Below are 20,714 nucleotides of genomic sequence, written 5' to 3'. Positions count from 1 at the left end.
CAACCTTGTTGGGACAAAGATAATCAGATTAGAATTTAAATATGCCTGAATGTATTGAAACTTTACCAGAAGAAAAGGAAATAATTCTAGATAAAATGAAATGCAATAGAACTCCATTCAAATCTAAACAGTGAAGGGAATGAATCATTAATAAAATGAAAGTAAAAGGTAAATGAAGAAGAATGCCATGAACATAGTAATACCTGTCCTAGAGTGATAATAATGGAAGGGTTAGAAGGTCAATCTAAATCTCTACCACAAAGTGCCAAAACACAGTATTTAATGGAGAAATCATAAATAATACATCTAAAATACATCTAAAATAGAAACAGGCTTTGTAAAGGTAAATTGATTAATAAGCAACCTGGCAAATCATTTACAGTGACCTTCAAATGACAATAAAATACTAAGAGGTTAAAAAACAGAGTTGTGTTTATTTGGATAAGATAATTTGTTTGATATAGTTATTAAAGTGATGGAGTTTTATGATGCGCAACTGCATGTCAGAAAATTAATGGAAACAAAGATTACATTTTTGGCATTTCTCAAATCAAAATAAAATAACCAAATGTGAGAAGGGGTACAGAAAACAATGTAAAGCATACGATACTTCTATGCTCAGTGATTCTCATACAAAGTATCTACTAAAACTTTTTACTGAAACTGATGAAGAAAGAGTGACAATTACATCTGTGATTGCTGTTAAGATAACATCTACTCAACTTGATTTCTAAATTATTATCAACAAGGGCTCTTATTAATATTACGACGGGGATAAATAATCTTAATGAAATACCAATCAAACATATAGAGGAGACATACAATAATGTCCATATAAAATTTGTAAATAAAACAAAGTAAATGCCACTTTTAGTAGTCTTCCTCCCTATACAGGCTTTAATGATTATCTGTTTTTAAACACAAGACTATTCAGTCACAGTTTGTGGTAACAAGGTATAAAACAGGGCTTTGACACATTAAATTTTTTGGAAGAAATAATAAATTGTAGCTTTTGTTTATAATAATGTGACTTTTATTTCTTGTAATGTGACTATGACAAAACAGCTAGAAAAACATGTAAAATGTTTTCTAGGGCTTAAGTTGTGAGTCAACAATTAGACACACTAGATGTAGAGCAATTCTTTCCATTCCAGCAACCCTGTAAGGAATCTTTCTTAAATAGAAGAAAAAGCTGAAATATTAAATGCTGTTTTACTGGATTTAAAACCTTGAGACAATGTAAGAAAACTTTTGGCTTACAGAAGCCTAGGCTTGTCTATAAAATCTCTTTATGAGTTTTTAAAAAGTTTGGAATCCATAATTGATAAACTCATTGTAATTCTGGGTGATTTTAACTAAACAAATTAACTGGAAATTTTATTTTATAAGTTCTTGTTATTAAAATTATATCGTGGACATCATAAATGCATATACTTTTGAACAGTTGGTGAAATTTCCCATACCAGAATATAGCTTACTAGATTTAATATTTACAAATAATGAAGGGTTAATTAAAAAACTGAAATAGAGTCCATAATTGTGTACATCAAATTGCAACTCAATGAAGTTTGATATTTTTAACTAGTAAAGGGGCTAAGTTAAAACCTGACATAAGCTAGTTGAATACAATACATTTACTAGAATATATAAAAAAATATCATGGAATACCATGAATATATTAATAGATGGGTTACTTGGGACTATAGCTGATCGGTTTTCAATGGTAAATGTAAGGAATATTTGGAACTAACATCAAATATGTGACTGTATTAGAAATAAAGTATAGGGAGGTATTCATAGCCCTGCCCTTTGTTTGTATGTAGTGGTATTTCACAAATAGCGGTGCTGCTCAGATATGTAAATGTCATCAGCGTATGTGATTCATGCCGATTAAAGAAACAAGAAGCATAACGTACTTAAGGACTAAACATAACAGGAGAGTTACTACGAAGATAAGGCACCTTAGACGTAGTCATATTACTTTTAATTCATAGAGGTAAAAGAGCCTCACTTCCATACAAAACACATAAAAACCCTGAACATGTGCAAGTAATTGTAACAGCACCATGGATAAGTGGATTTATGCGGACTTTGAAATATTGGAAATTATTTTTACCTCATTTTGAGCTGTTTCATGCTAATATAATTTGGTGTCATTCAGTAATTATACATACATGGACAAGCTACTGAAAGACTCTCAGTATAGACATTATTTACTTGGTGCTATTCAGTGCTTGTGTGTACATGGTTAAACTATTGAAGGGATCACTTTGGAAATGGCATGATTCATTGCTTATGCATAAATTGTTAAACTACTGATGGGATTGCTGGGGGCAAGTTTGTGGCCTGCAAAGTAGATATCAGACCCTGATGTCAGCTCAAATGACTTAGATGTCAGTTGAGCTGATGCATCATAATAGCCCTGAATTGGCTCTGGCCATGAATGTTGGTCTGTGACTTTCCCAGATATGCAAAAAAAGTAATGGAAGAATGTTGTTGTAAAACGGAGGTATATGCTGGGTTCACCTGGAAATAGATATATTTAACAACCTGGGAGTCAAAAATGATGTTACATGGCTGATGTCTTTGGATTTTGTTAAGAAAAATTACACTAAATTAACATATTACAAGGATTTTCCTTATGAAATAGGTCAGAGGTATGGTTAAACATCACAACATTTTCATCTATGTCATAGAATGATGTATTTTCAACCAAATAACCATTAGAAAAGGTTAAATTGGACTTTCATATTTTATTTTCTGAGTGAAAGACTTTAGCGATATAGTCTGAGGAATAATGATGCAGGTCAAGGTATCTGCTTGAGATCCAAAGCCACAACTTGCTGAATCAGAAATGGATGTACTATCAGACTTAACTATCTTGGCACGTTTGGCTGCTTTTTTGACTAACTTTCTTGTTCATTGTCTTGTTCAACAGTAATTGATGTGCTAGATGAGTCGATCAACAGCTATCATTTAACAAATCTTTCTGCGGGTCACCAGTATACAGTGGAAGTATCTAAAGTCGCAGCACATGCTCAGGAACGACTGAGTTCAAAAGTAAGATTTCGGACACTGAAGGAAGGTAACAATCAAAGCTTGTCACATTTTATTTAGCTCATTACAGCTGAGTGTGTCTCCAGGTTTTTTCTGCAGTTACTTTCTACTGCATCTTCAGGCATCAGATATTGCTTGTTCATACTTGCATTAATAATTCCAAAACCTTGTTACATGCAAGGTATCAGAAGATTTTAGCTTGAAGCATACATGATCGCAAACACAAGAGATATTAAATATTATTTGTATACTGTTTAATTTGTACTGTAATCATTTTTATATTTCTCTAAATATCTCAACATTCAGGGGTACTTTTCCATTATCGGGGCAACACATTTGTAAAGCAGCAGGTAGTGGCTGAAATCGTCACACAAGTGCTGGACTAAATAGTAAAACCTGGTGTGAAAAGCTAATCTCCTTCAAAACTGCACAGATCATCCTACAATGCTCGGATTTTTTCCTCATATGTTTGGTTTGTAAGTCATAAGCTTGTGATTTCTCTGCCAGATGCTTCTCAGAATCCTTGCAGAGCTGGTAGCCCTGAAGAGCTTTCCTTTCCGAATCTTGAAACAGCTGAAAAAGAATGTACACACAAAAACGGACACATCCCCATTTGCTTTACTTTTGTACATGCAGCTGTTTCACTCAGATGTACTTGCGAAGATTTGGAAAAGTAAAAAAAAAGTTTTTCTACCACCTCTATTTTTTCCAGAAAATAATAAGTGGTATGTTGTTTCAGAGAGGATGAGCTATGCAGCTGAGCCAGCTGATGTACTGCAGTGTAAAGTAAAGCTGAATATACAAATCATGAGAGTCTGAACAGCTGAGTAGCCAGATGTGCTCCGATGCTGAAATCAGAACAAAGCTAAAAACTGCAACCTGGCCAAAACAAACAGGAGTCAGCCATATGTTGTGCAGGAAGTGAATAAGCCAATGGCTGACTGTTGAGGATGTTGCAACAGCTGAAGGCAACAGGTGGTACGAGTTGGCACATGCCAGAACAGGTTGCCAGGAAGTGCTGCATACCATTAAGTCACAGTACACTGCAAATACCTACTATCAGGTGTCCTGTTATCCGGACTTCCATGAAAGGGAAGGAAAGGGAGTATAGGATAATAGGAAACGAGGAAACATAGCAAACATAGATACACAAAGAAAGTATAAAGTTCATGCGTGGCAGGGAAAGCACACCACATTTTCTTGTCAGGTTAGGTACCCCTTTTTTCACATATATTTTGAGAGAATGAATAATGGGAAAGGTGATAGGGAAGCAGGGGTAAAAAGATGAAGTGTAGGCAGAGGGAAGCACAAATATAAACAGTAAAATTAGGGTCACACGTATATGAGGACGGGAAATGGGCTGGAGAGAGAGAAAGAGACAGCAGAAAATGGTGATGGGAAAGCGTGAACAATGCAGAAGGGGCGTACTGTACACCGATGGGATGGAAGTACACCTGCAGGGGACAGGGTGGCATATGAGTGCCAAGTGGCCCAGAGAGATGCCGATTTGACTCAGAAGATGGTTCAGAGGGGCCAGGGTGGCTGGAGGGAGGCCACACAATTTTCTGGTCACGTGATGACAGATGCCTCCTGGTCAAATGCATCTGCTATGCACTTCAGAAGAGGCATAGCAGAGGCTGCTTAGTAGGCCATTGCACCACCAATTATCTGATATTCTTCCTGCCTGGGAGAGATTGAAACCCCTTACAGGCAAAGGATTACTCACGGTCCCGCATCCCATAGCTGCATGGGTAGTACCAGCTGTGGCTGATTCACCTATAGCTGGAAGACACCATGAGAAGGATAATGCCACTTAACATGTGGTACAAATGGCACAGGTAAAATAGGACAACTTAGTAAGAATGTGCCACACTGACATGTGGTACACATAGCACCAGTAAAATAGGCAAACTTAGTAAGAACTTGCCACACTGATGTGGTACAAATGGCACAGGTAAAATAGGCCAACTTAGTAAAAACATGCCACACTGACGTGGTACAAATGGCACCAGTAAAATAGGCAAACTTAGTAAGAACTTGCCACACTGATGTGGTACAAATGGCACAGGTATAATAGGCCAGCTTAGTAAAAACATGCCACACTGACATACAGTGCAAATGGCACAGATAAAATAGGCCAACTTAGTAATAACATGCCACACTGACATATGGCACAAATGGCACAGGTAAAATAGGACAACGTAGTAAGAACCTGCAACACTGACGTGGTACAAATGGCACTGATGAAATAGGCCAACTTAGTAAGAACATACCACACTGTACAACAAGTCTCAGCCAGTTTGATTGGCTGCCTACTCTTCCATGAAAAAAGACAGAACAGACAAAACAGCCATCTCACAGAGGTGTAGATGAGATTTACAGAGATAAATGCAAAACTATACTCCCTATATGAGCATGCATGTTAACAAACACCTGGAAATACACCTATTTATTACTGGGGAAGTCTGACTGGGTAATAAATACACATCTTCACTGGAAGACCAGGGAGAAAAGCTCTAGAGAGTTAAATGAAATCAAATAAAACAAGAGTACAATTTTAATTAAAAAAGCATATATACGTACAGTTTGATAGTGGGAGAAACAGAATACAGTGAAGCATGAGGAGACACCAGTGATGTAAAAATAAAAAAATGAGATTTAAATATTACAAACACTATATACAAATGTATTAGAAGTACAGTCTACGAAGCTAGGAAATAGTAATAAAAATATACAAGTCAACCCTAAGGGTGGGGAAAGGGCAGGTATTGAAAGGTATGGGCCTAAGGGTGGTGAAAGGGCAGGTATTGAAAGGTATGGGCCTAAGGGTGGGGAAAGGGCAGGTATTGAAAGATATGGGCTTAAGGGTGGGGAAAGGGCAGGTATTGAAAGGTATGGGCCTAAGGGTGGGGAAAGGGCAGGTATTGAAAGATATGGGCTTAAGGGTGGGGAAAGGGCAGGTATTGAAAGGTACAGGCCTAAGGGTGGGGAAAGGGCAGGTATTAAAAGGTATGGGCCTAAGGGTGGGGAAAGGGCAGGTATTGAAAGGTATGGGCCTAAGGGTGGGGAAAGGGCAGGTATTGAAAGGTATCGGCCTAAGGGTGGGGAAAGGGCAGGTATTGAAAGGTATGGGTAGGTAGTATGATGAGAGGTCAAGGTAGTAGGAATGTGAAATATTTGTTAATATAGCTCATACAGATAAGCTGCATGGATATGAGTTAAAGAGAAATTCTTTGGGAGTGGACTTAAATGCTGGAGGCTAGATATAATTGTGATTGAATCTGGCATTGAATTCCATAGTTTGGATATGCAGGCTGAGTGTAAAATTTCACCTATACTTTTTTTTGTTTATACATTTCAAGCAGGGTTTTGTCTTGAGAGTGCAGAAGGTGATTTGGGAGATAGTGGTGAAGTACAAAGAAGATGGAATGGGAGGGGTTATATATTATTTTGTGGGTTAGAAGTTGCGTATGGGCTAGTTGATATGGGAGTTCTAACCAGTTGAGAGTATTTATACAGTTGACTACACTCTCTCATGAACAAGCATGCATAATAAATGACCACCTGGAAATACACTTACACAATTCAGTTACAGTCCTACATGTAAGCACATAATAGCAGATTTATAGATGCTTACCCACAGCTGCACGAGTAAGCTACAATTCCACATGAATATGCAACATAGCAGAAGCATGACATGGTGAGAACAGCACAGAACTGAATAACTGAGCAATATCCCAAGGTAAGCAGTGATGTCAAAACAGACAGACATCAAGCACAGTGCAGATACTGTCCACCACAGTACCCACACGGTGACTGTCAGAGGAAATAGTCTTTTTAGGAGCAGTGCTATGAATGACTAAACAAATGGTTAAAAGTACACTTTTGAAAATGTGTAGGTACTGAAAATACCTGCTATAACATTTGGGCCTTTCCTGCATAACCTCAAGTTCCCACTGGCAGAGATTTTTAGGGTAAGGATGTCATGAGTCATCTTATTGGTGATTGCATTGCTCATTGGTCAGTGGATGCCAGTGGACTCACTGAGTAGCTCATAAAGATCATACCCTTCCATTCACTTTCTAAAATGAGATCCTAGCAGGGTCCTAGAAGCTAATTCTTAAACTTGGCTGTGCAGCAAGTAGAGTATTATCCTCCTGTGCTCAGCAAACCAGGTAGGCAATTTCCAAGGGGCAGTAGTATCAGCAGCCACTGCCACAAAAGTCATGTAAAATAAGGGGTCTACATTAGTAGACCAAAATTACACTTAATAAAAACTTACTTTACAGAGACAACATCACCAAAGTTTGAATAAACCGAAAATTCACATTACCACATTTTGTTACAGGGAATGGAGGTTCTTGGTCAGCATTCAACATAAAAACACACTGCAGTATGTCAAACTCACCAAGATGGGAGGCTGCACCCCCCACACCCCCCCTAACTAAATATACCAACTCCAGGAGTGCACTACAGTGGGGAAAAGGGTAAATTTCCCCATGTTGGCCAAGTGTCTCCATTCCCTGTAAAAAAATGCGGTAATATGAAGCTTTGTTGATTCAAACTTCGCTGATGTCATCTCAGTAAAGTACATTTCAATTAAGTGTAATTCCAGTCTACTGAAGTAGACCCAAAATAGAATAGTGCACTGGGATTTGTACTGCAGATGTGAAGACAGAATCATGACTGGTGTAGCTTAGCTCAGCTATGAAGCGCAATGCACATACATGGTGCAAGCAATATGCACAAGCTCTCACTCATTGTATATTAGTATCTGGGGTCTATATTATGTCAATGAACATTTAGGTTGTTGAATGCCTAAACATCGACCCATAAACGTTGAAAGCTACAAACCACGAGTGGCCAATTATGCAAATTTTTTTAAAGGTTAAAATTTGCTTGTCCAGCAGAAAACAAAACATTTTTCAAACGCTAATCAAGTGGGGGGCTTCACCCCTCCACACCCCCCTAACTAAATATACCAACTCCAAGATTGCTCTACATCGGCGAAAAGGGCAAATTACCTATGATGGCCAAGCAAATTTTTTCCCTGTAAAAAAATTTGTATAATTGGCCATTCACGCTTTGCAGCTTTCGACATTTAGGGGTCGACGTTTAGGTGTTCGACAAACTAAACATTTGTTGATATAATATAGTCCCAGTATCTGTGTGCTTCAGTGACGTACAGCAATTCATAGACATATGTGGAATTTAGCCTCATTTGCACAGTTCCTGTTCCAACTGCTATTCACTTGCTTAAGTGGACAGGCCTAGATTTCAAACTCCAAATTGCACACTGAAAAAGTGGCAGCAGCACTACCTGTACAGGCACTAAATATTGAATGTCCTCTGGTCTTGTAGTAACAGGTAAATTTGTGGCATGATGTACAACAATGTACAACAATGACCCTTTGTCTTTGTAGGTCATCATCATCATCATCAGCCCCTTTTCCCATTTTCTACATGGGGTCAGGGTATTGTGTTAACTGTCACCATCTCTCTCGATTCAGTGCCACACTCCTGCTTTCTTCAACACTCATGCCTGACTGTTGCATATCTTCTTCCACAGAATCCATCCCCCTCTTTGCTAGACATCCTCATTTCCTCTTACCTTCTTCCTGTCTGTCCCAAATTTTCTTCACCAGATTGTCTTCTGCTTTCCTGCACACATGTCAACCGTAATCTGTTCTCTTTGATCTTTTCTTCATTGGCGCTACTTTGGCTTCTACTCTTATGTCCTCATTTCTTTGTCTGTCCCACTGTATGCATCCTACCACCCTTCTTAAGCACTTCATTTCCATCACCTCTAGCTCATCTGCTCTGCCTTTACTGCCCAGGTTTCTGTACCATACAGTAGTACTGGTCACACCACTATCTTGTGCACCTTACATTTCAGCTGCTTTAGCATTCTTGTCATAGAGTACATCCGAGACTCTATGACAGTTGGCTGCAGCCCCTCTGATTCTAGCTTTGACCTCTTCATTCAGACTACCCGTCTCCTCAACAACCCCTCCCAGATACTTGTTTATCTGTTCCACTGTCTTCCCTTCTAATACAATTCTCAGCTTCTTGTGATTTCCCCAATTTGCTGCCATTACTACTGTCTTATCTGTGCTTATTTTTGTCCCATGTGCCTTAAGTTTTGCATTCCATTCCCCTATCCTTTGCTAAAATTCTTGCTAAGAGTCTGCCTGTAATGCCACATCATCAGCATACAGTAACTTTGCTGATCTGTCCCCTTCAACCTGTTTTCTAATGTAGTCTATCACAAGTATGACCAGCAGTGCACTGAGAGCTGAACCCAGGTGTACACCCACTCCCACTGGAATCCCCTCTGTGAGGCCAAACACCATTCATACTTGAGTCATTGGGTCCTTGTACATAGCCTGTATTATTTCTACCAATGTCTCTGGGACTTCGAACCATTGCAGTACTGCCCAAATCAGCTTTCTTGAGACCTTGTCAAATGCTTTCTCTAAGTCTAGGAATGCCAGTTGGACTGTTTCCTCATCTGCAGATTCTTCTCAACTATCTGTCTCACTGCAAACATTGGGTCAATTGTGCTGCATCCTTATCTGAATCTAAACTGCTCATCTCCAATCTTACATTCTATTACTCTGTGTATCCGTTTATCACTCGCCTTCTCCAGAACTTTCATGCAATGTGATAGGAGTTTGATGCCTCTGTACTGCCCACAGTTGTGAATGTCCCCATTGTTCTTGTACACTGGCATGAGTATGCTTATTCTCCAGTCATCTGGGATACACTTTTCTCTCCACACTGCTATGATCCATTTCTCCCGTATCTCACCCAGCATCCTTATCATATCTGCTGTGACCTCATCTGAGCCTGCTGCTTTCCCTGACTTCATTTTCCTTAGTGCTGTTCTTAGTTCTTCTAGGGTGTAGGTATATATATTATATATATATATATATATTAACCTGTACTTTTGTTTGCCGGCAGTGTGAGCCTGCATGCAGCCCATGCACAAAATATGTAGTCCAGCCTATAGATGAGAAAAACGTCAGGACTGCCTGTTGCTGTAGAGTCTTGCATGTGTATGTACTTGCATGCCTCTGCTTTTGATACCACAGCTGTATACATGCTCATGTCCACCTTTAACTGAAGTCTAGAGTAACACTGGGGTATGCCATCCTTAACTAGTGTCGAATAACACTGTGGTTCCCCACTGATTGTAGCATAGCATATCTATGACATGACACCTACAGTGTCTCAGTCCTAGTCCACACACATACTGTTGTGTTTCCCTTTGGGAAGACACTGTTTCCAGTTGCTAACTTACTATCTATAGCAATCACCATCCTACAGCTCTCTATCCTATTCCCATAGATATCTTCATGTCCTACATAGAGTTTGGACAGCAGGGGTTGAACAAGTTCAGGTGGACTGAGAATGACATTCTATTACAGACGCCCAAGACCCATAGGTACCACTTGTTAGGGAGCTGAAGTACCTCCCCTACTGCTGCAGGACCACACCTGTGAGTCCTGTTCCATTGCATCAGTGCTGCTGGAGACAGAATAATACAGCACTGCAATTTCAGAGTGAAATTATCAGGCATAATTGCAAGAGAACATGCAGGCCAACGGCAAAGAGGACAGCCACAGGAGAAGGCCACATCCTACGGTAAGCCTAACTGGTGAGGTAGCATTTCTGGTATCCATATATGGAGATAAGGGAAAAGGTACTGTACCTGAACCATTAGATTGCTATTATGAAGGAGCTTGTGTATTTCAATGAAGCTATGTACTATATCATATAGGACCATCTAAGACACATAGATCATGAAGGAGACCAGACTGAGCATGGTCCACTGGAGAAGAAAGGGTTTTCTTGACAATAATACTATGAAAAAAAGCAACCAAACATATGTCGGAAATGCACCGCAAGTTTGGACGCTCATGCTTGAAGGTGGGCAGAGTTACAAGTAGCTAATTATTGCACCTGGTGCCATCCAGTGATCTGGTGCCATCCCAAAACAATTCTTTTACAAAAAAAAAGCTTTTTTTCTGAAGGTGACGAGCAAAAATAATTGTCTTTTAAACTGTAGCAAGCAGTTGATACAGTTTATATCACACACAGCTCCACAGCACTCAGTTTTCACCAGAAATGCAATGCCAGCATTTACTTCTAAATGCTGGTGTACACTGAAGTATTATCTGAATCATCTGATTGTACTCCCTAACACTTTGTGCCCCTTCTACCCCACCCAAGTGAAATTACATCTCCGGGAAAGACCAGAGGGCAAGTACAAGTAGTGCTAGAGGTTACGCGGCAGATAGAAAAAAACAAAAAGGATGTCCATCTGCTGAGGTGTCCAAAGATACTAAAGAAAGTCCAGAGAAGCACAGAACTGTACACGATCAGAGCTTGGAATGTAAAAAGTATAAACCAAGGAAAACTTGACCTGAATTTGGATGAGATGACAAGAATAAACACTGATATAATGAGAATTGCTAAATTGACTGGAATGGATCATTCTGCATCACATAATAATCAGAAGTTCTACTGTGTGAGCAAGAATTTTGCAGAAGAAATGGAGCAGCTCACATAATTAAGAAAAATTAGTGCCTGGTTGCAACCCAACAAATAACTGAATGCTCTCAACCTGACTCCAAGGCAAGCCATTCAACATTACAGTCATGAGTTTATGCTCCAGCTACTGGGCTGAAGAGGAGAACGCCAGTAAGTTTCATGAGTCTCTACAGCACCTTCTGGAAAATGATAATACATTCATCAGAAATAATTCAAATGCTAAAGGTAGTAATCAGAAAACAATTTGAATAATGGGTAAATTCAGCCTTGGAGTGCAACATGAAACTGGATAAATAAAATAAATATATAGACTTAGCAGAAGAATTCTGCTCAGATAATTCACTTGTTATATCAAACATTATCTTTCTACAGTCTAGGAAAACATAATCACCAAAATCAGATCAACTTATATACTTTGCAGTCGGATGTGGGTGAGCTCAGTTGAGTCATCAAAATGAGACCTGGAGCTGACTGTGGCTTAGACCTTCAGCTACTGAACTTATAGTTTAGAATTAAATTAAAGAAAACAGAAAAAAACTTCCAGGCCAACAAGACAAAAGCTATGACATCTAAACAGATAATTAGTAGAGTTAGAGCATATTTAAGGGATTAGACCTTGAAGATGTAGCACTTGAAGAACTTTGAATGGTCAGAAGTGTGTCATATACTCCAGCAAGTGGCAACAAAAATATTCCTCCAAACAGAAAGATTATGAAAATCAGAGTGTCTTTTTCTGGAGGGTTTAGATTTAGCTGAGGAAGGAAGAAGAGACAGGGAAAATGTGTGAAACTGAATGTAGAGTTTTTAGATTAGCAAGAAGAGATAAGAAAGTGGCATGTTTAAATTAGCAGTGGAAAGAACTCCAAGAAGATAATAGGTAGACTGGGAAAGAGAGGAGATCTTTTCAGGAAAACTGCTGATATTAAGGCAAATTTCCAGGTAAAAATGAGAATAATAAAAAGACAAGACTAGGATGGTCCATGCTGAAGATATTTATAGGAGGTAGTAAGAATATACAGACCTGTAAATGAAGGATTTTAACTTCACTGATACATAAGATGGTATGTTCTGTGATCACTTACCATGATGTTTGTGTCTAGAGTTAAATGGGCCCTAGAAGGTCTTCCTAACAACAAAGGCCATAAGAGGTGATGGAATTCCAAGGGAATTGATTAAATCCTGCAAAATAATGCCATTACAATGTTGCTACAATTTTGCCAGTAAGTCTGATGAATACAATAGTGGCCATTGGATTGTGAAAGGTAAATTTTTATTCAAATCCCAGAGTGCTCAAATTTTTGAACACTTGCCCTTATTTCACATGCTAGTAAGGTTAATACTGCTAGTCAAGACATCTAAACTCCAGCAAAATATGGACTGAGAAAATGTCAGATGTACAAGCTGATTTTAGAAGGCCAGAACCATTTGAGATCAAATTGCCAACATCCACTAGGTACTAAAGAAAACAAGTGAGCTTTGAAAATGCAATTACTTCTGCTTTACTGATTATTTGAAAGCCTTTACTTGTGTGGATCATACTAAATTGTTTCAAATTCTGTAAAAGAGTATACCAAGTCAGCTTATTACTGTTAAATTTACAACTCATCCAGCTCTTCTGGGAAAGAGCAAAAAAAAGGGGGAGGGTATTCCTTCTACTGACATACCAACACACCAATCATGTGGTCAGATGCATGACACCCCCCTTCCCAGCCATTCAGGTCCCATTTCTGTGACTCCCCCCGACTCCTTCAACACGTCTTATTTAAAAAATATATAATGATTTATTTTAAGCTGTAGCAAACCATTGCTATAGTTTATACCCTGCAGGGTTTTGTTTTTCGTTTAAAAAAATATATTTTTAAACTGTAGCAAACAGTTGTTATAATGTATACCCTACCTCCACTGAGCGCTATAGCACCCTTGTTTTTTAGTTAATTTTTTTTTCTTTGTAACTGTAACAAACTGCAGTTGCCCCTCTTCTCCCACCCTACATTACTGGGTGTAACTGACTTTTTCAAGTTTGAGAAAGAAGTGTGAGAAGGTTGTTTATCACTCCTTAATTTACACACATAATATATCATGCAGAATGCTGAGCTGGTAAAGTGCTGGTTTGGATATGCAGTGCAAGTATCAGCCGCGGCCTACAGTAGTTTTGTTTATAGATTTCAAGCAGGTTTAAGTGCAAATCCCTGAGCAGCAAGACTGAATGACAAAAATGTACCTCTCAACTCTCCAGATTTTCACAGAATGTTAAGATTTTTGCCTCATATTTTTGGTCTGTTCCTTGTAAAATGTGTGGTTTTCTGGCAAATCAGTGGGATGATAGGAGGATTGAAGTCACTAAAAATGATACATTTGAGTTTGGGACTTCATATCCTTCAGAAAATGCATGTTAATATAAACCCTATTATTCTAGCAACTTTCTAAATTTATAAGAGCAGTATTTAAAAATGTATCCCTGAGAGTCACACACTCCAGGGATCTAAACTTTGTCATCACAATGAACAAAACATGCTAGAGGGATAGGTTCCTGACCCAGAGACTCCTCATACTCTGGAATAGACTGCCCATATATGTCAAGCAGAGTGCCTCCTAGGCCCTCTTCAAAAGTAACCTTGACGATTGGATGAGAGATAAGAAATTCACCCCAGGGATCATGTCAGTCACCCTGTTAGACAGGGGTCCAGGGAAGTAAATATTGTGGGAAGAAATATCCAGAGAATTGTTATAGCTAGGCTTGTATAGGCCCTAGGGCTGATAGCCTAGTACCAACCTATGAACCAATTTTTGGGCCATTGTTTCCCCATTATGTCAGGCTTTCCAGATTTCTTGCACTTAAGAGGTTGAGACTTGCTGTTCTTTGGAATATTCCCTTTTCTCAGAGGTAGTCTTGGAGTTGGCATAAATTCATTTGGGGGAGGATGGGCACTTTAACCCCCACCTAAAAAACAATAAAAGGGAAAGGGAACATTTAACGTTTACTGCTGTTCTGTGTGTTTGATCTTTTTTTCATCACTTCAGGGCTTGTTGTTATGAGTGTCAGCCATACCTCTCAACCTCTTAGTGGCAGAAATCTGGACAAAGCCCAACAAAATGGGAGGACAAAGGCCCAAAACTAGGGACCGATTTTAATTATTGCTCTTATAAACGTAGAACGTTTCTAGAGTGACAGGGTATGTTTTAACATATATTTTCTGAAGGATTTGAAGTCTGAAACTCAAATGTATGTCATTATTTAGTGACTTCAATCTGCAGATCATCCCAGTGATTTGTCAGAAAACCACAAATTTTATGAGGAACAGAACAAAAATATGAGGCAAATATATGGACATTCTGTGAAAATCTGGACAGTCGAGTGGTATGGAGTCAGCATTTCAATAGGGAGACAGTTAGGTAAGATGAATCAGATGCCAAAATCATGAAGAAAAATGCAGATGGTATCACTTTGATGCTGAAAGTGAAGGGAAAATGAAGACCCTGGTAGTAAATGTGAACGCAGAAAGCACAAGATGTGGCTCACTGCTCACCATAATTTTTTATGTCATCAAGCCCTGTCAGTACATTCCAGAAGTGGTGACAATGGCAGATTTTATTTTCTTGGACTCAAAGATCTCTGCAAATGCTGACTGCAGCCATAAAATTAGACTCTTGATTCTTGGAAGAAGAACTATGGCAAATTTGTATAAGATTTTAAACAGCAAAGATACCTCATTTTTAACCAGGTCTGTAAAGTCAAAGCTATGTTTTTCCCAGTAATAATACATGACTGTGAGACCTGAACTGAGTAAAGCTGTCTGCTGGAAAAGCAATGATTCCGAACTTTGGTGCTGGAAAAAAGTCATTTGCTGCAGGAGGATCAGATCAGTTAATACTTAAATAAATAACCTGAGACTGCTCACTGCAATGCCTGTTCCTGAAACTAAACCTGAAATGCTTTGGCCAAAGACAGGATTCACTAGAGAAGTCACTGATGCTGGCATAGACTGGAGGTATAAAAAGAGGGCAGATGATGCTAAGATGGATAGACAACATTACTGAGGCAATAAAATGAGTTTGCAAAGCATTAAAGGAACTGTTTATAGAAAATGCTGGTTGGCTAAAGTTCTTGAGGTCACAAAGCAATGGGCTCAACTAAATGACTAATCAACAACAATCATGCCCGTTGGAGTAGACAGATTCAAGCTGTGGATGAGCCTGAGATTCTCCAAGTTAGTAAGCATAATGTATGTGTACACAACAGCCACACATTGTGTGGTAGCAGTCCACAAGTACCACTACTTGCATTTTAAATTGGTATGTCGGGTGTGTAGGCACACAGGACTGGCAATGAAGGTATGTGTCCATTTTATATTAGCAGAATGTGTGTCATGCATAACACAGGCTCGCATGTGTAGAAGGTGTAATCAGATTCACTTATTCATTCTTGTATTATATATTCATGTGATGGACCACTGCAATGGTGACACCTTTACAGACTGGAACAGGACAATAGGCTGATGCCTTCACTTATGCAGGGTCTGACCATGATGCTGACACACAGACTGAATCATGGTCAGATGACACACGGGCCATATTTACCTCTGTCCTGCATGTTCATTCACTCCTTTTTCAGGGAGAAGGTATGACTTTTACAACATTTGAGCTATTAACCACTGAACTGGAGTGCTCATCATTCCTTATGGGGGGCCCTCATAGCTGTGAACATCACCTCATCATTCCATATGGGGGGCCCTATTGACTGTGAACATCACCAGTGCTTCAGCAGCAGCAGATGAGCACCCTGCTTCTGATGTGGGTAAACCCCCCCATACAGCAGCAGCAGCAGCAACTTAGCAGGGGTTCTTACCAATGCCATCACATACCATAGCCAGTCCCTTGATATGCAGGTGGTGTTAGGTGCAAATCAATCAATCAATATTAAAGGCTATCATCCAGGTACAATTTTCCACTACCTGTGCAAATATGGAGATAATAGGTAAGGGTGATGTGTATCAATGCATGTGTCATACTTAGGACACATGATGACTTTGGTGGCACAAACTGCTGCCATATCCACCTCTGTGCAGAAGACAGCAAGTGGTGCTGTCTTCTGCATAGAGGACAGCAAGTGCTGCTATAACTGCTAGCAGTGTTGACAGTAGTTAGGGTGTTTACATACATGGGGTGGTTATGTTGGGAGGACATCACAGGGTACACAGTCTGATCTTTAAGGTCTAGGGTTATCTCATTCCCCCAACTGACAGCATGAAAGGCAAAGACTACCAAGGGACAGGACACTGTCCCAGTGATGTACAGGCAGGTCCCATTTCTGTAGCAGCTCAACTTTCCAGTCATGGGGGTGCCTGTAGTGCCACCACAGTAAGTCTCTACAATGGTTCCAGTTCATGGTCATGTGACACTTCTCTGGTCATGGTCCCATCATGCCAACTGCTTCCTTTCAAATTGAGTATGACATAGAGTTCACCTTACTACAGCTGTCTCATTCTCTGGCGATAAGCCCCATCACCTGGGCTGTGATGTCAGCAATGTGATTTGTCTCTGCACCTGTACATGTGGTGATGACTGTGTCACACTGCATTCCCCACTCCATGTGATGTGTGTGTAGATGTCTGATGAAGTGCAGCTATGCATTCCCCAGAATGTTCTTCAACTAACATTGCATGCATCATGTTTATTTTGTGTGACATCACACTGCCCTTGTGTGCTCATCATGGACCCATGCAGCTGGATTAAATAAATGCTTTTGCTTTACTTATGCTGTTGAGTAGTGTGCCCATCATCTGAGGTGGAGTGGGGTTGGGGGTGATACAGCTGCTGCATGTTTCCTTTTAGTCACCCTCTCATTGTGTGCTTGTTCTAGCAGGGGCAGCTATAGTGAGTCCACCAGTCCCCTGGACAGTTGGCTGATCTGCATACTTCCTTATAATCATGTTCTATAGTGTGCAAAATGCAACAAACATTTGCAAACAGCGGCAGAGGTAGCAGTGACCCATATATAATAAGGCAGTGAAACTGTGCCTTCAGTAGGCCAAATACATACTTGGTGATGTTTCTGGTTTGTGCATGGATGATGATATGCTGTTTGGCAATGCTGTGTGGGTTCCTTATGGATTTCATCAGCCAGGGCTCCAGTGGCTATCCTGTGTCACCTGAAACACAGTAAGACATATGAAGAATAAGAAATGTTGTACACACACTTTGATCCTATAAATATATATATATAATTTATGCATATATATATATATATATATATATAAAATATGGATTCACTTCAGAAGCTCAAAATACTGAAATCTCGAATTTCAGTATCTCGAGCCCAAGAAGCTGAATCCACATAACAACAAAAACGTAAAACCGCGAAATTCAAAACCTCGAATACTGGAGGTTTTGAATTTTGCAGTTTTACTACACACACATACACACACACACACATACACACACACACACACACACCATCCTCCACACAAACACACACAATCTCTCTACTACATGAAAGCCCCCCTGCACCCCATATGGGGGCTGTGCACCCCACACCCCCCACTTAAATATTCTCACTCCGGGGTCGCACTACATACAAACACACACAAAACACCACCACACAAGCTAGATTCTCCTTGCACACACACATTACAGCAACAAAACCCACTGACACACACCACAGCCCCTACCCAAACCAGTTAACACACACACACACACACACACACACACACACACACACACACACACACTTACCCGAATACATGACCACAGTAGAAGTTTAGAAGTGCGAAATCCAAACCTCTGTTATTCAAAGTTTTGAATTTTGCGCTTCTAAACTTTTGCTGTTCTGTGGATTCGGCTTCATGGGCGCGAGATACTGAAATTTGAGATTTCAGTATTTCGAGCTTCTGAAGGGAACCCATATATATATTCACACAGAGTTTCTACTTACCAACTTAATGGCCATGTTGAACTTCCCTTTGCAGGAAGCAGTGATATAGTGATACAGATAATTATATTCCATATGTGGGAACTGTGAATATTGTCAGGGTGCTGTACAAATGCATTGGCAATCAGCCGTTGTGCATTGCACTCCTTGTGGGTACAGGTAGACTGAAATCCCTTCCTGCTGATGTACCCCATGCCTATTGTATTCTATGATTCTCTGAAACATCCCTGTAGCATGTATGGTAAGAGCTATACATGCCTTAGTGCCCAGTCGTATAACATGCCTTAGTGTCCAGTGGTGTGGGAAGTCCTCACAGTCCTTGCGGTTCCGGGTGTGGCTAATACATTTGAAGTGACATGCATGTAGTACATCTGCCAGCTTCAGCTGAGTTAGCTGGGTTATGTATTCCATGCAGGTTCTGTTGTTTGTTTTTGCTTTCTGCCTCTATGTAAAGATACTGGGTGAAATGCAGTGGCATTTATAGGTACCAACTCCCGACCATGTGCTGCTTACCTTTATAGGTTCATATGTAATTGTGTAGTCGTATAGACACTTGTGTACCTTCTACATGTTACAATTATGAATTACAACCTGTTTTGAGAGTTGCACATTTGCATGTTGTTATACCCTTATTTGCATACAACATTTCCCAAGCTGTTTTCTTTACTGTTCCACAGCACTACCTGCTACTGTGAATCACAACCTACCTGGATGTGGCCATTTCCTGCACAATAGTGCATTGTTTACTTTTTTCAAGGCTGACATGGAAATATAGTCCGTGATTCCTAATAATGCTACAAAGTCTCAAAAAGCAACTGATTCAGCATTTTATTGTGATAACAACTGTTTTAACTATTGTGCGGTGTTTAATGTCATCAGGATGGTGCTTTTATACAAATTATTCTGGTCAACAGTTACAAGTTATTTTTGTTTTCAGATCAAGAGAAGCTGATGTGGTTGATAGGTTGCATCAGCCTGGCCATTCTGATAGTTACGATTTGCCTTGCTGCTTTGTGTCGATTTTGCATCAGCAGGTCAGTAAATGCAAAAATACTTTTACTCAGTCACACTCAAAATTTTTGACATCTATTATAGCAAAAACTGTACAAGAAAAAATTGTATGAACTTTGTGTTAACAATATCCCAGTCATTACAATAGTAATTTATTTTTATTTTAGTTTCTTGTCAGCGCTTGATGGTTATTTGTAATAATACTGGAATTATGTCATGTGTATGCTGGGCAAAAAAAAAGTTAAGGAGGGAATGCAGGGAAGCAGTTGCAGGTCTTTGTAGTGAACCTCTGCATCAGACCGAAAGCTCACTTCCTGATGTTGCTACCATTTCTTGACTGGGAGAAATTCCTCTGCAAAGCCTTGCGTAAACAGAACCTCTGTTCAAGTGACTTAACACAATTCAACTGCTCAGAGCAGGTGTAATCCCATTGGTGGACATAATATTTTAAATGTAAGAATAGAGCATCTGAATACTTGACAAGCAATTTTACTTTGTGCTGAATTATGTTTTTCTTAGTCGAATGTTCACAGCCCCCATGCTGCCTGTTTTCTCCTGTTGTTCTTGCACATATCATTGAAGTCACACTGAGACCAGCTACACTGATCGTTAATGTGGTTTGGTCAAGCCTATGGTGTTAAGCACTAGAATGTAATGCAATCCTCCTCCATGTTTCTGCAAAGATAACACTGAATTTCAGTATTTCTAATATGTGCTAAAAATCATATTCATGTAAATTATCATATTATGCCAGATTTGTATGGTTTTACAAGCAGAGCAGCAGTATATGGATTTGAAGCCATATTTTCCATTGTGCAATTGTTGGATTAAATTTCATATTTTCTTAGACAGATAATACAAACACATGTTACTGCTATAAATCTGCATATTGTTATTCCAGAGATGACCCTACAACCTTGTTAAGTAGTTAGGTTGTAATGCTGCAGTTTCATTAGAAGTAGTGATATTGGTAGACTGACGCAGAATACGGGCTGTTTTTCCTACATTACTACTCATCAAAGAAGCAGTAGGCCATGGTGGTGCAGCTGTTAGAGTTGTCGCCTTGCAGCAAGAGGTTCTCCGGTTTGATTCTCGGCTGGAGCACCTTCTGTGCGGAGTCTGTATGTCCTCCCCAAGTTGAAGTGTGTATGTGAATGGATGT

The 20,714-nt window shown here is 39.6% G+C and overlaps 1 protein-coding gene across 1 annotated transcript in view; it reads left to right on the top strand.

Moving 5' to 3' along the window:
• LOC122817686 (interleukin-6 receptor subunit beta-like) overlaps nt 1-20,714 on the top strand; it is a 165,652-nt gene that overhangs the window by 112,914 nt on the left and 32,024 nt on the right. Inside the window, exons 6-7 of the mRNA XM_044090756.1 lie at nt 2,939-3,085; nt 19,479-19,575. Of these exons, the coding sequence (XP_043946691.1) occupies nt 2,939-3,085; nt 19,479-19,575 (244 nt within the window). The remainder of the gene's footprint in view (nt 1-2,938; nt 3,086-19,478; nt 19,576-20,714) is intronic.

Source organism: Protopterus annectens, chromosome 13.part0 (genome assembly GCF_019279795.1).
Source record: "Protopterus annectens isolate FY-2018-M chromosome 13.part0, PAN1.0, whole genome shotgun sequence".
In the NCBI taxonomy this organism is placed as follows: domain Eukaryota; kingdom Metazoa; phylum Chordata; order Ceratodontiformes; family Protopteridae; genus Protopterus; species Protopterus annectens.
Note: the sequence above shows the minus strand (reverse complement) of the source record. Positions and strands in the feature narration are given on the sequence as shown.